General features: G+C 39.6%; 1 protein-coding gene across 1 annotated transcript in view; it reads left to right on the top strand.

The window, feature by feature from the left end:
• The window catches only part of LOC119257465 (protein mono-ADP-ribosyltransferase PARP14-like), a 41519-nt gene extending 25554 nt beyond the window's left edge, over nucleotides 1–15965 (top strand). The window contains exons 10-17 of the mRNA XM_037525441.2: nucleotides 538–687; nucleotides 1813–1875; nucleotides 2164–2331; nucleotides 5911–6117; nucleotides 8066–8665; nucleotides 9936–10069; nucleotides 13367–13541; nucleotides 13818–15965. Of these exons, the coding sequence (XP_037381338.1) occupies nucleotides 538–687; nucleotides 1813–1875; nucleotides 2164–2331; nucleotides 5911–6117; nucleotides 8066–8665; nucleotides 9936–10069; nucleotides 13367–13541; nucleotides 13818–14110 (1790 nt within the window). The 3' untranslated portion in view covers nucleotides 14111–15965. The remainder of the gene's footprint in view (nucleotides 1–537; nucleotides 688–1812; nucleotides 1876–2163; nucleotides 2332–5910; nucleotides 6118–8065; nucleotides 8666–9935; nucleotides 10070–13366; nucleotides 13542–13817) is intronic.
• The last annotated feature ends 537 nt before the right edge of the window (nucleotides 15966–16502 follow it).

Here is a 16502-nt window from a genome sequence, read left to right as displayed (position 1 = left end):
CTCTCCTGCAATTTAACTTACAAGGACCTGTTTTCTCAATCCTCGGCCACATAACAGATTTTTTGAGTGTTTTGCTGCCTGTACCCATGTATGGATCGCAATAGGGCCATCCTAGGGCCAAAACTGGGAAGGCAAAATGGAAAAATGTCAAAACAAAATTGAACTCCTCTCTTACCCTCCCCCACTCCAGGTTGCTACTTCAAGTTTTGACTCTCTACCCCTAGTCTACGTGCTATTGTATTCTCTTCAGTTACCAACTACTGCCTTTTTTATTCATCCTGTATTTTCGGTTGTAATCAGCGGGAGAGACAAGGCTCTAGTCAGTTGGCTTCACCTTGACCAGTGTCTGAAGTCTACATTTAATATGTATTGCATTTTATCATCTGTTTTCCAAAATGGGCCATTGCTATGCGCAGGGTCAGGGCCAGATTCAAGTCAGAGATCACAGAGAGAGAAGCATGTGGGGTACATGTGTGGAACATGAGACCGGCATCATTCTTGCTGTTGATAGATGATTCCATCTTCTTTTCTTTTCAGGTTTCTACGGGACTGTTTCTAGCCCTAAGCAGGGAGAGTACAAAATGAAGATTGGTCCCATCATGTTCAAGGTGGCCACTGGAGATATTGCAACTCAAAAGGCAGATGTTATTGTAAATTCAACAACAAAAACATTTGATCTCAAATCAGGTACTGTACATGTTGGATTTTTTTTTAAAGATTTATTTTTTTATGCATACAAGAATGGGGGATACAGGCCAGAAGTATGAGGGGTGAGAGGATTCACCACAGACAGAGGGGAACAGAACAGGCAGTCTGAGTGAAATATACTGCTGAGGGGAGCAGCGGGTGAGTCAGGAGATGTCTGCTGCACCATGTGGGTTGCTCCCTGGGCAGGGATCGAACTCGTGCTGCAGATAGCTTCATAGGTTGCGTCTTAACCCCTTGCGCCACATGTTGGATTTTGAGCAGTGTAATCGTCACAGTAAATCCATAAAGGAAAGTTCCTCTAGCCAAATTGATATACAGTTGCTGTAGCTGAGGTGATTTCTACAACCATGGTTTATTAATATTAATTAATAATTTTGAAAGCATTTTGGCATTTCTTATAATTAATGTTAAGTTATGCTTTATTGTTCTTTGTTATCAGAACTACCCAGATTTTATTATCTTTTTGGTATTGGGAAAGCTTAGGAAATGAGGAGGAATGCAAAAACTCTAGCCAAAGGGCATATGCACTGCTTTGTTCATTGTGGCATTATTTACAATAACCAAGTTTTGGAAACAACTTAAGAGCCCAAAGACAGATTGGATTACGAAGATGTGCACAGAGTGAAATATATTTAGCTATAAAAAACTCTTGCTCTTTGCAACACCATGGATGGAACTGGAGGGCATTAAGCTAAGCAAAAATTGTCACAAAGATAGACAATTATCAGATGATACCATTTATATGGGAAACGTAAACAAACAAAACAAAGGGTCAGATAAAGCCTAACCAATTATAGACCCCAGATATCTGACTGTAGAATTGAGGTTACCAGAGGAATAGGGTAATTGAAAACACAGTGGGGAGGGGTCCCAGTGGATGATGGTGGAGGACTTTCAGTGCCTTGCTGGTGGGTTTGGTGTGATGATGTGCACCAGAAGGGAATGATCCTATATCTCTAAATCATAGTGTTTTAAAGCAATGATACCTGAATTTAAAAAAAGCTACAAGAGGAAAAGAAAAGAAAATGAGCTGCCACACTAATCTAATTATAACCTACTGATTTTTTTTAGTCATGCTTGTTCCATCTTGATTTTCTCATGTAGGGGTCTCCAAAGCAATTTTAGAAGGTGCTGGAGAAGATGTAGAAACCCAATGTCGTCTTCAAGGTAAAACACAATGATATTCTCTGTTCCTAATTTGTAAATGGCTAGCTATGGCGACACCAGGGAGAGACATATTGATTTTAAAAGTATACATTTGACCAAGAATTTCAGTTATGGAGAATTAAAAGTGAAAAGTAAAAGGAGGAAGTATGCAAAAGGGATTCATCAAAGAGTATTTCAAGAGTCTTTTAGCTGCATAAAATAATATTTGCCAAACCAGACATGTTGCTTTCTAAATAATCAAAGATGCTTCAGTATCTACTTTTGCAATTTTTTTCATGTGTTTCCCAGGTAAACCGGGCAACAGTGATTACCTAATCACAGAAGGTGGTTCACTGAAATGCAAGAATATTATTCATGTCGTTGGTGGAAATGATGTCAAGACATCCGTTACCCATGTTTTGCAAGAGAGTGAAAAACGGAATTACTCGTCCATTTGCCTCCCAGCCATCGGGACAGGTGTGTAGCCTCTGGCTGTCAAGGCAGAATCCCAAGTCATCTGCTCCCCTATTCAGTACTGTGACTGTGGGGAATGCTCAGTCTGATAAGGACAGTTTTCTTGCCCAAGAAAGTCCCTTAGGGAATAAGCAGGTCTGTGGGTAGTGTAACTAATAGAGAGGAAAAACTGAAGGAAAGTGAAGAATGTTAGACTATTAGAGAGAGATTTGTTCCCTGACATGGAAGGCAATAGAGAGAGGAGGGGAAAGACAGAAAAGAGGAGGGGAATTAAGGAGAGAAGAGAAAGAGAGAGCATCTCTCCTTGTCCATCAGTCCCTTTGTCTCTTTTCAGTCTCCCCCACATCCCCCCTGACTTACCATGAGCTCCCTCCTCTAACCCCCTCCGTGGAGCACACCGAGCGTGCACGTGCTCCTCGCTGCCCCTGACCTGGGAGCACGTCCAGCTCTTCTCGCCTTTTCAGCAGCAGGCTGTGGGGGTTGGCCTTAGGGCCTCTCTGTGTAGAAGCCTCTCAGCCACCAGGACCCACTGGGATCGAATGGAGCAGAAACACGTAACTCTCCAGCTTCCTCTTTTCAGTCTCTTTACTTCCTTCAAGTATTTTGTTTTCCTCAGACTATGCAATGAGTGAGTGATTCTTCATGTATAAAGATGGCTCTTTGGCTTTATCATTACTAAGGTGATGCCCTTTGAACTCTTTCTGCAGGAATCTGAGTCAAGTGCATTAATGAGGAGTTCCTGCTTGGTCTCCCCTAAAGAGCTGGTGGGGAGAGGCAAACCCTCTCGGGCCCCAGGTAGATGAAGCTGACTGGTCCAATGACAGGACACTCAGCACTGGTGGTTGTTGCTCAGGAATCTGAGTTTGAGTGGCTCACATTGGCATTGTAGGTTCTCCAGAAGTTTAGCCTCAATAGACTTAACCATCATGTCACCTTCTGCCCCGTCTAATTCTCTGTCCCATATTTTGATTTCTGTAATTCTCTACAATTCCTCTTATGTTTCCATATGAATTGCTGTATCTACTTGGTTACCCTCTATTTGCAAGGTTATATTTTATAAGTGCCTTAGGTTTTCATTCTTCTTATAGGAACATCCAATTTAGCATATTCGCCAACTTATCATCTATCTATGCATCATCTATCACAGTTATTTTTATGAGCACTCAATAATCACTCATAGTCTGTGTCTCCTGCTTTTTCCTCTTGCATTTGTTTTGCGTAAGTTTTGCTCTTGCATTTCTGCCTTCATTTATTTGAGCCAAGAAGGCAGGAGTTGCCAGTGGAGTCAAGGAAAAAAACAAGAACATGAGGCAATTTTAGTTCTACATGAATATGCACACATCTGCCTATTTCTAGAGTAATATACACCTGTCACTTCTTGCTCTAAGCTGGTTGAATTGCTGGGCTGCACAAATAAATGGAGCTTAGCAGATTCTCCATGACTGCCCTCTTTGCTCTGTCACTCCCTGAGATAGTCCTCAGACTAGTGAATGGTGGAGCTTTCTCCCATAGTGGCATTTCTGAGTTGATTTGGGACTTGGATCAGACAGCATCCGGTAATGAAAGAAGCCCTTTCCCTGTCCTTAAGACACCTGCCTCAGGGCCTCCCTGGTGACGCAAGGGGTTAAGACGCAACCTGTGAAGCTGTCTACAGCCACTGTAGCACAGAGTTCGATCCCCAGCCAGGGAGCTACCCACACCCACGTGGCGCAGCAGACCTCTCCTGACTCACCCACTGATCCCCTCAGCAGTGTATTTCAGTCAATCTGCCTGTTCTGTTCCCCATCTGTCTCTGATGAATCCTCTTACCAACCGCCCCACACATACCTCTGGCCTATACCCAGGTTCTTTTTTTAAAAATTAGGTTAAAAAAAAAAAAGACACCTGCCTCAGCAGAGAGAATGGAGGGTCAGTGAAACCTAAGCAGCTTCAGCCCCACACCAACTGCAAACTCCATTTCACGTCCTCTTCCCCCTAACCTGCCCTTCCTCTGAACTACTGGGTCACGTACAAAGCACCACTCTAGCATTTGACTCCACCCACCTCTACTCCTAGTTCATTAGCTGATTAGTTAACTTGGTTAAATGCTTACTGAGTGCCTGCCCTGTGCCAGGCCCTGTGCTTGGACACCTGGAATAGAAAGATGAGTCAGGAAAGGGTCTGGCCCACTAGGACACCTCACTCCTGTGAGAGACAGACACATACAACACAGTGTGGCCCCTGTTGCCTGTAAGGTGTGCAGGTGGTGGAAGGGGACAGTGGGTTAAGGATAAAGACCAGTTGGTCACTAGGTCCTACTGACATTCGGCCTAAATGCCTCCTCATTCCCAGCACCCTAGTCTTCATTCTGACCTCTTCTCTTTTTATCACTCTTGTCCTTTGCCCAAAAGTTTATTTCACTCTCCTAAGTAGACCTGCACCTTAGTTCTAGGGCTTCCTTCATTTTTCTCTCAAAAACCAGCTCTATTTCCCTGAACACACTGGTGCACATAACACACCCTGCTCTACAGTTCTCTCTGGCATCACCTTTTCCTCAATGTTCCTCCCTTCTCTCATTCTCTTCACACACCACCTCCAATGTGTCCTGAGTTCCTAACTGAGCATCCAGCTTGTAATGGGACACAGTAAATGTGTTTGCATGTGTCTACCACTCCCATTTAAATTCTTCCAGATCTCATGGGGTAACCAAGGAGAATTTCCTCTTTCCCTCATTGTGAGGTTTATCTACAATCCCACAATTGTGGACATAGTCAAGTCAAAGAGTCCAGTCACATTCTTTGTAATAGTGGTGGCACCATAAATAGGGATAATCCAAATGGGCCCCAAGTCTATCACACCATGTTGGTTAGGGTTCTTCACATTGCTTCCTGCCCTATGTGATTTAGCTTCTGTGTGTTTTTCCTGAACTTTTCATGATTTTACTTGACTGTGGGTAAGAGAAACTAGCCATGGAGCATGCTGAGAATAGCAACTGACCTCAGGTGGCAACTTAAAATCTCACTGAGTGTTGGAGGAAAGACTTCCTGGAGGTTCATGAATACCTTGTGTGCAAAGAATATGGATCATTAACAAATCAGTTATAGCTCCTGGTGTCTTCCAAATTATCTTAGTTAAATCAGGTCCACAAAAAACAACATGGAGAATAAGGATACATGAGTAAAATTAAGAGATGACTGAACCAAAATAATGTTCCCTTTAAAGATCATGATGTTTCAACATAAATTAGCATATTTTGTTTATTTTGAGTATAAGTAAGACAAAAATTTATCTGTGCTCTGTAATTCAGAGAAATACAGTGAGCTATCTTCAGTGGAATAGAACAGGTATTAACTTCAGACACCCAAAGTTACTTTTCTGAGTTCTTTGATCATTGTGGGGTCATTTGCCTCCAGACATCCTGGAACAATCATGCCCCATGGCTTTAGGACTTCAAAAGTGTTTTCTATGAAGTGTTAGAAAAGTTCATGTTGTTAAAAATTTTAGGAAGTAGGCATTTATTTTGTGATTACTGGAATCTTTGATTTATTACTAAGCTTTTTCAAGTCTTTCTTATCCAGTCATTTGTGTTATTTGCCTTGCCAGGAAGTGCTAATAAAGACCCAGATAAGGTTGCTGGAGCCATAATGGATGCCATTGAAGACTTCATCCAGAAAGGATCTGTCCAGTCTGTGAAAAAAGTTAAAGTTGTTCTCTTTCTTCCACAATTAATGAATGTGTTTCATGCCAACATGAAAAAAAGAGAAGGATTTCAGTCTCCTCCACAAAAGTCTATGATATCTAAAGTTGCATGTGAGTTGTTCATTTTTACCAAATGCATGATTCTAATATTGATATCACATGAGAAATAGTTAATCTTTCCAAACTATTAGAAATTAAGAAGACCATCTCATTAAAAATTGCATAAAAAGAAAAATATGCCAAGAAATAACTTTAACCTAGGAGGTGAAAGACCTATACACTGAAAAATATTAATGAGTGATGAAAGAAACTGAAAAAAATACATATAAATGGAGAGATATTATAGTGCTCATGGACTGGAAAAATTACTGTTGTTAAAATGTTCATGCCACATAAAACAAACTACAGAATCAATACAATCTCTTTCAAAATTTTAATGTTATTTTCCAAAGAAATAGAACAAACAACCCTAAAATATGTATGCAACCACAAAAGTAACCTAAATAGCAAAAATGACCTTGGAAAGAAAATTAAAACTAGAGGTATTATACTTTCTGATTTCAATTATATTACAAGTAAGACAAACTTGACAACCACATACAAAAAGGTGAAAGTGGACCCCTATTTTACATACAAATGCTCTCAATGTTTTAAAGATTGAATGTAAGATACAGTGAAACTCCCAGATATAAAATAAGGGATAAACTTCTTGACATTGATCTTGGCAATTACTATTTTTCATCTCTACCAAAATCAAAGGCAACAAAAGCAAAAATAAACAAGTAACACCTCATCCAACTAAAAGGCTTATACTGAGAAAAGGAACCCATCAATAAAATGGGAAGACAACCCACAAAATGTGAGAAAATATTTACCAATCATGTCTGACATACATAAATATAGATAATGAGTATATACAAAAATATATAAAGAACTCATACAACTCAATACAAACAATCTGATTGAAAAAATGATCTAAGGATCTGAATAGTCATTTTTCCAAAGAAGACATAGAGATGGCCAACAGGTTACATGGAAAAATATTCAACCACACAGATCCTTAAGGAAATACAAATCAAAACATAATGAGATATGGGCCTCCCCGGTGGCGCAGCGGTTGAGCGCTGGGTTGCGAAGCTGCCCACAGCCTCTGCAGTGCTGGTTCGATCCCTGGCTGCTCCCCGGCCACTGGAGGAGGGTCCCACATGGCGCGCAGACCTCTCCTGCCGCCCGCTGCTCCCCTCAGCAGTGTACTTCGGTCCTTCTGCCTGCTCTGCTCCCTGCTCTGGCTCTGGTGAATTCTCTCACCCTCTGGCGCTTCTGACTGTACCCAGTGTTTGTATAAATAAAATAAATAAATCTTTAAAAAAAACATAATGAGATACATCTCATCCACTATGATATCTATTATTCAACAATCAGAAAAATAAGAAGTGCTGGCAGGGTTGTGGAAAAGAGGAAAACTTGTGCACTGTTGATGGGAATGTAAACTGGCCAACCAGTTTGGAAAACAGTAAGGATGTTCCTCAGAAAATTTAAAATACATCTATGATATGATCCATTTCTGAGTATTTACCCAAAAGAAATGAGATCAATATCCCAAGAAGATGTCTGCATCTGCACATTAATTGCGGTGTGGTTTACAATGCCAAGATGGAGAAAACTGAAGTGTCCATCCATAATGAATGGATAAAGAAAATTTTCATACACACTCACACACACACACACACACACACACACACACACACACAGAGGAATATTATTCAACCACAAAAAAAGAATGTCACTTGTGACATGGATAGGACTTAAGGGCATTATGCTTATTGAAGTAAGTCAAAATAGAGTGACAAATACTGATGATCTTACCTATGTGTAAAATCAAAGAGTAAACTACAAACTCATAGAGAGCAGAGGCAGGGATAGAAGGTGGGCAAAATGGATGAAGGCGGCCAGGGAAAAAAACTTACAGGTAAATAAAAAGTAAGTCTTTGCATATAATGTGCATCCTGGTCACAAAGAAAGAAAGAAAGAACTAATCTTCCTTCTTTTCATTTTTTAGCATTTCTTGGACTTTCAAAGCAGTCGCCCAAAAAAAACAATCCATTGGTTTTGGAAAAGAAAAAAGACTTAGTAATTTTTCAGGCATGTGGTAAAAATGTATTAGATGTGGAACGCAGCCTCTCTTGGATACAGAATATTCTTAAAAAGGACGAAGAGTCTTACACCAGTGCAGATGAGTGTATCAAAGATTTTGATGAGAAGGAGGTCGAGAAATTGAATGAGCTACAGAAGAAACTGAACATTTTTATATCCTTGGACCATAAAAGACCTTTGATTGAGGTTTTGGGAATTGGCAGAGATGTGGCTGAGGCTAGAAATGAAATTGAGGAAATGATCAGGAGAGTAAGATTGGCCAAAGAGAAGGAATCCCAGGCAGATTATATCTATGAATTTATACAATGGCAATATAATGACAATAACACTTACCACAGTTTTGACAAAATGACCAATCTGCAATTAGAGAATGCCCGGAAAAATCGCCAAACGACAACTGAAGTCACAGTTAATCAGCAGATTTACACAGTGAATTTGAAAACAAACACAGCTACAGATGCAAATGGACACAGTATATCTGTTCAGCGCATCAAGAAAGGTGACGGTGAGTTAAACTTTTATTCCTGCTATTTATTATTTTATACCTGCTTTGGACATAATCCTGTTTTATATTTACATCAAAGTTGTTTCAAGTAGATAAAATTCAACCAAACTTTAGTGGATAAAATAGAAAACTTGGTCTGAGCTCACGGAGCATGAGTGAGAAGACATGCTGGGCCCCGAAGGATGTCCATATTGAAGCAATAGTAGCCAAACCTTGCATCGCGAGCCATGCTATAGAATACACACCTTCCAGAGCCAGTTCTGCTGAGGAGGAAAGGGCTGCTTCAGTCACAAGATGGAAAGGCAGTGTTTAAAAAAAGTGATCTGGGATTTTTCTAGAACACGAAGAGGAAGACAGCCTGGTCAGAGTGGGCACTGTGTGTCTGTGACTTAAGAAGCAGAAAAGGATTGGGAGCCTGACTTCTCCCAAGTCACTTCCTCCTCTAAGCTGAACATAAGGATTCTTGACACATCAGGAAGCCAATTCAGATTCTCTGCCTGCACCTGCTTCCTGAGAAGCGATTACTTCTCTCATGTGGGCAGCCCTTCCTGCCTTTGACCCACAAAAGACCCACACGGAAAGCTAATAAACTGGCTTCAGTGACTATCTTCCTTTCTTGGGCTCTCAGCAGCCCTGGGGAAATGACAAATCAGGTGTGGCATTTTGCCTATATAAGTATCATATAAATGTTATATAAGTATGCACTGGAGCTCCTGGTGTGGCCTTTTATTTAGTAGGAGAGGGGAGAGAGCTGTCAGCACACCCATCATATATAAAACCCGCACCCCCCAACTTATAAGGACACTGTGAAGAATGAAAGAACAGATGTGGAGGCCCAAGACATAGTGACCATTAGACATTATGGGGAATAATTTATCATTAAATTACTACAATATGATGGGCTAAAGACTGAACAGACTATGCAGCTGGGTTATCATACACTGATAGTTCTCAAATATGCATGTGATCAAAATTTGTCATGATATGTATCTACATGGGTTCCAGGCCCGTTCCAGAAATTTTCATGCAGCATATCTGTGAGCTTATTGTCTTTTTAAAAAATAAAATTATGGTTGCCTCATATGTAGGTTGGCTTTGGTCCACATTCTAAAAAACATTCTAGAAAGATAAGGAAGACCTGTGAACACAATGAATTAGGAGATTGTGAACAAGAACACAGAGAGAACTCAGGTTTTCAGAGCATACCATGAACATGGACTATGTGGAGGATCTTTCCCGCTGAGGTAGAACTCAATTGTCTACTTTGCAGTTGAGATCCCTGAAAACTGGGCTGACATGAAGCAGCAGGATTTCCTTGTGGTTGATCTACAGCCTAATGATGAAGATTATAAATCTGTGGCAGGAAAGTTTAATCAGACCTGCGCAAACTTCAAGATAGAGAAGGTAAGTCTTCTGCTGACATGGAGTTTCTTAGTGGTGGAAATAAGTGGTATTGTGTTCTTACATAAATACATTTTCATTCACTGCCTATCTTTTTTTTTTGCCCACAATTAGATATATAATGTTACATTTTGAATTCTAGATTAAGCTTATGTCACCTTTATTACTGAAATGTCAGTACTTAGTTTTTTTGTATGTGTCATTTAATACAATATTAGATTACAATATCGTATCAGAATACTAAAGACACTTACTTACTTCGTGAAGCCAGGTAATAAATATTCCAAGGTTTCAATGTTGGGTTTGGTACCTAGCAAATACCATAAACAGACAAGGGCTCCTCAGATACTCTTAGCTACCTCTGCCTACTATCCACAGAGCACCAGTGCCCACTTCCTTAGTAAATCCGATAGCCCTTTCCTTGTTCATCTCATTTAGTTTGGGAGCTCCCATTTTTAATCATTAACATTGTTATTTGAAACTGATTCTCCCTGGACTTCTGTAATGATATTAATTTGAAGCTTTCTTTTCCTTCTTTAACTAATTTTCCTTTCATTGTCAGTGACATCTGTTTATCCTACTTTTACACATAGGATTTTGTCCTACTTTTACACATAGGATTTTGTACTTCTGTCTCTGTATTTCATTGAGGAATGCCTTTTCTTTTTTCTTTTGTAATGACATTAGTAATGAATCAAATATTTTACCCTTCTTAGCTTCAGCTATCACTTCAATGTTGATAGCGCCCAAGTCAGTATCACCAACCCTGATCTCTGATTCAAGGTCTCAAACATAATCCTTGTGATATAAAATATCTCCATTTAAATATCCATCTGTTAAATCAATTTCCTTAAAAACTAATTTACCATCTCTGAGTATTATCTTTCTCCTTCCCTTTTCTGCCTTTTGGTCCACCAGTTTTTGATTCAAGTTAAATCATTGAATACCTTCATCCATAAAAATAAACTTACCAATAAATCCTGTGTTTTGTTTCTTTGCAGATTGCCTCTTACTCTCTGTTTGCACTGCCACCTCTCTATTTATTTATTTATGTAGTTACACATATACTAGTTCAGCAAATATTTGAAGTATCTGTAAGGATTATATATCATAGCTTCAGATAAATAATGAAAAAAAATGTACGAAAAGAGGAGGAGGACAGAGAAAATAAGACAATACAGAAGTAGTGTTAGTTCACATAAATACATAACATGAGATCCTAGGTAGTTATGAGAGTAGGACCCAAATTTGCCTGTGCTTACTAGCAGAAAAAGAGAAGGGAATGCCTAACTACAAGATTCATAATGTCCACAAGTCAAAAAACAAACCATTTGTACAAGAGACACAGAACTTTCACAACACTGAGACTTGTTCCTAATGGATTTCTCCTGTGATCAAATACTGGAGGGTATTATCAAAATCATCCTCATGATAAATTCAATACAAAATTTATTATCACTTTTTAAAAAAAAAATTCAATATAATCCAGTTGAGCAAATCAATTCTCTGAAGAACTAGGACATTAAGATTCAGGTATGTAGCTCTTTGATTTCTTGCTTCTGAGGTAACAAATTTCACTCAAATACCAATCATAGTCATCTGGTAGACATGTTGTGTTGAGATGTGAGGTCCAGAGTGATCAGGACTGTCTGACCAGCAATGTCTACAGTGGGCCCTGGACACTTACCATGCATTGGCAACCTTGACCAGAGAAATGATTTCCCTACTTTTTAATAATGGAAGACTTTTTCCAAGTGAAATTTTATGTGAAATCCCAGTGTATGACACTGATCAATGCAGAGTAAGATGTAATTAAGACACCTCTGTTGAGATCCCTAGTGGTATGAAAACTGGCATGAAAATGGGTGATTTGTCATCATCCATGACTATTAGAACTGTGACTAAGATTTTGAACACTCAAAAACTTCCACTTTAATTCAATACTTTAGACATATTTATTTTTCTCCCTTATTCAGTTTTTGATGAAGTGTTTGAGTGTAAGTTGTGCACATTTTGATATACCTAAATATTTTAGCACATGTCCTGTAGAAACAAAGTGTTATCTTTTAAATAACACTACCATTATTTCATTATACATTAATGTCAATTCATTAATATATAGTATAGAATTCATGTTCATATTTCCCCAGTTGTTCAAGACAGAATTCTTGTGTTTTGGCTTACCCCACCCATATCTGGTTACAAAGTACATTTGGTCAATATGTCTGTCTCTTCTATTCTACAACAATACTCCTGCATTTCTGAACATTATTTTTTATGATATTAAATGTTTAAAGTGTCACTTTCTGGTTCTGTATTGTCAAGATGTTTTAAAGACCCTTCCCCCTCAAGCCAGTTTTTTTAATTGTCTGGTTCTTCTCAGTGGACGCAAGTCTCCAGCCCTAGAGGCCACATTCCAGAATCTGGTCAAAGCACGGCCACGTTAATCTGAAACCAACCCCCTCCCACCAAGATTCATGCTCCCTCTTCCAACTGGCCAGAGATGGATTTACATCCATTAATTTTGCTTCTTGTCTTCTTTCTCGTGCTGCTCACTCTGTTCAAGCATAGGTAGGTAAGCCAGATTTTCAGAAAGAGAAAGGAGGGGAGATGGAGAGCGACAGTGTGAGGTAGACAGCTGCGGGAGCAGTGAAGAGAGTGTAGGTAAAAAGCAGGCGATGGAGAAACTTGGTTGGCCAAGTTCATATGATCAATAGACCCTAACCACTGCTCACTCTCCTGTGGTGTATGAAGGATGTTAAAAATAAAATCAGGGCCTCCCCGGTGGCGCAGCGGTTGAGCGCTGGGTTGCGAAACTGCGCGCGGCCTCTGCGGCGCCGGTTCGATCCCCGGCTGCTCCCCGGCCACCGGAGGAGGGTCCCACATGGCGCGCAGACCTCTCCTGCCGCCCGCTGCTCCCCTCAGCAGTGTACTTCGGTCCTTCTGCCTGCTCTGCTCCCCGCTCTGGCTCTGGTGAATTCTCTCACCCTCCCGCGCTTCTGACTGTACCCAGTGCATGTATAAACAAAAAACAAACAAAACAAAACCAGCAAACAAATAAATAAAGCATGCCTCTATTAAAAAAAAAAAAAAATAAAATAAAATCAACAATCTTCCCAAGACACATTTTTGTGAAACACTGGATCCAACAAGATTTCTGAATGCACAATGCTGCCACCTGACAGTGATTTTGCTGTTTATTGTAATTTTTGTTTATAAAAATAGTGGTTGTGTTTCATTGGCTGTATCTTGCCGAGTGCTGTGGACATTAGCAGAATATTTTTCCCGAACCATTTGCAGATTCAGAGAATCCAGAATGCAGACCTCTGGAATAGTTACCAGGCAAAGAAGAAAACCATGGATGCCAAGAACAGCCAGGGCAACAACGAGAAGCTGCTCTTCCATGGGACAGATGCCTACTCAGTGCCACATGTCAACCGCAATGGCTTTAACCGCAGTTATGCTGGGAAGAATGGTAAGGAGGCATGACATCTGGTGCTCCAACTGGAGGGTTGGGCATGAGACCCCAAGCAGGCCAGGACCTGGTATTCCCTTGTGGCCCCAGTGCCACCAAAGTTTCACGGTCAGTCCCAAATGAGACCCATAATGTCTGGGTGGAAGAATTATTTTTAAAAATTTGAAACACACCCTGAAAATATAAAGAGGTTTAGACAGAAGGACTAAACATTATTTGACATATTGAATCAACACACCAATTTGTAGACTAAAATGTTTTGTTTTCTCTTCACAGCTGTGGCATATGGAAAGGGAACCTATTTTGCTGTCAATGCCAATTATTCTGCCCAGGACACATACTCCAAACCAGATGCAAATGGGAAAAAGCATATGTATTATGTACGAGTGCTTACTGGACTCAGTGCACCTGGAAATCAGACATTAATTGTACCTCCTGCCAAGGACCCCGTAAAAAATCCTTTTGACCTGTATGACACTGTCACAGATAATGTGTCAAATCCCTCTTTGTTTGTGGTATTTTACGACTACCAGGCTTACCCAGAGTACCTCATTACTTTTAGACGATGACCTTTTAGAATCCTTTGCAGAAGGGATTATTCATCTACAGCTCTCTAGGTTAAAACAGGTTTCAGCTTTTTTTCTCCCTTAACAGCTTTTTTGAATATTAAAGAGTGCTTGTTCCTGATATCATACTTTTTCAGGTTATATTTCACAATGGATGAACCTCTCTGGAAAGAAGTAAATTTGAGAATTTAAGTCAGATGATTTAGTTACACACACATACCTATGATAAAACATAATTTATAAATTAAGCACTGTGAGAGATTAACAACAAAAATAAAATAGTTCAATTATAGCAATACACTGTAATAACATTTTTTGAATGTAGGCTCTTTTTTTCTCTCAAATATCATATTGTAGGTAATATGTTTGGACTGCAGTTAACCATGGGTAACTGAACCTATAGAATGCAAAACTAAGTGTAAGAGAGAGAACTGTATTCTTAAAGCCGGGTGGCAAAGCAATGCATTTTCAGCTGCTGCTGAGATACAGCTGGCATCATGTCATTGCCATTGGCAACAGTGTTAGGAACAGGTGGGCTGCTGTTTTACTGGGTGCTGTTTTACTGATTGGGGTCTGACTCATTTTTTATCCCTGAACTTAGACCCTCTGGTCAATGGTTGCTTAATAAATGCTTCACAAACCAAATAAGAATGAAAGAGCCTAGTCAGGATACTACCCAAAGAAGGGACAATCTCTTCAACATCCTTGGCTTATCAGCACTTTCCCTTACACTGAACAGACTCCTTGGCAAAAAACTTCCTTCTTCATGAACTAGGGCACGACATGTGAGCCAGGCCCAGTCAGGGTTCTGGGACAGGAGTGCAGCTGTGTCCTGCACGGTCCAGGCCTTAGAGGAGACTGTGAGTAGCCCAGTGTGTCCACAAAGTTGTGTAGCACAGCCACACTGCCTGGATTGGTGCTTTAATTGTCAAGTCCAACTCATTGTTTTAGTTCTGCCCAATGAAATCCATGCGACGAAGCCTCGTAAATCCTCAGTGTGAAACCCTTCTACTGTGTAAAGATTAAATAAATTCCAAGGTTATTAAATAGCACATGCTCCTTGGCAGTCTATCTTTTGATGATTTCAAAGTCCTATGCATGAATAAACCAAAAGTACTAAGCAGCCATATTGCTACTTTTGCTAACCCAGTATCTATTTGGTAGTGAAGGAAAGTTTATTTTTTAACTTCTCCATGTAAATACCAGATTCAATCACTATTGAACACCTTGATTGTACCAAATAGTATAATCGGTGTTTTCACACTCAGTATTCTATTGCCCTAAATAATCTTTTGATGTAATATTATATCTCTATTTAAAATTGGGGAAACTTATGCTCAGAATGCACAAAGCTTCTTTCGTGCACCCCTTTGGCAAGTAGCCAGGATCTCTTGCTGTGTCTTAATCTGTATCTTTATAAAATCAGGAAAATATTTTCCATCACCCACTTCCATATCATAAGATCCAATCACAATATTATCTTATCTATTCCCAGGTCTATGTATGTCAGGATCTAAATAGGATCTTGCAATAAGCAGAGTCAAGAAGGATTACATTTGCCTGGAGGTGGCTCAGGATTTCCTAAGGAAGGTTGAATAGAGCAGATGGCGAGTATCTGAAGTTTTGAATCTTCAGACTTAGGAAACTAGAGATATTTGGTTTGAACCAGGTGGAGCAAGGAGATGGGGAAAGAGTTGTTTTTAGGAGAACTGGGCACTGCATTACTGCTGCATGAGTGAGCTAACAGAAAAAGCAAAGATTGTCCATCTGGGTTGACCCTCCCCAGTGAAGCAGAACATTACAATAAATAATAAAATGTTGTGCTTAAGCTATTGCATTTTGGAATGGTTTGTTATATAACAGCAAATAACTGAAAGATCCTGGAAGGGAAATTTGCAATATATAAAGAAACTGCCTATGTATTTACTCTTTAACTATCATTCCTTACTTCTAGGAACATACTCTCAACAAAGACAAAACCAAACATGTACAAGGTTACCCATTAGGGCCTTATTTGTAATAAAATGTAGTAAAATGTTTGATTTTACTACACTACCCCAATGGCAAGCATAAAAGATTAGTTAAATAAGCCCTGATAAATTCATAAAACAGTTGAGTAGAGAATGAAGTGAATCTCTGTGTTCTGATATGGAGTAACTGAGAGGATATATTAAGTGCAAAATGCAACATATAATAATGTGTCCATTTGTGCATGGAGAGAAATAGTTTATAGTCCACATAATTCACTCTGTATATACTATCTTGTATATAAAAGTATGTTATGTTTTGTATAAAAATAAAAAAAGTCACATGCACACATATACTTAGTTTTGGAAAAAGAAACACCAGAATAATATTCCAGAAACTAAGGACATGCTCACCTGGTTACTGACAG

Source organism: Talpa occidentalis, unplaced genomic scaffold, assembly GCF_014898055.3.
Source record: "Talpa occidentalis isolate TD23 unplaced genomic scaffold, MPIMG_talOcc4v2.1 talOcc4.4, whole genome shotgun sequence".
Lineage (NCBI taxonomy): Eukaryota > Metazoa > Chordata > Mammalia > Eulipotyphla > Talpidae > Talpa > Talpa occidentalis.
Note: the sequence above shows the minus strand (reverse complement) of the source record. Positions and strands in the feature narration are given on the sequence as shown.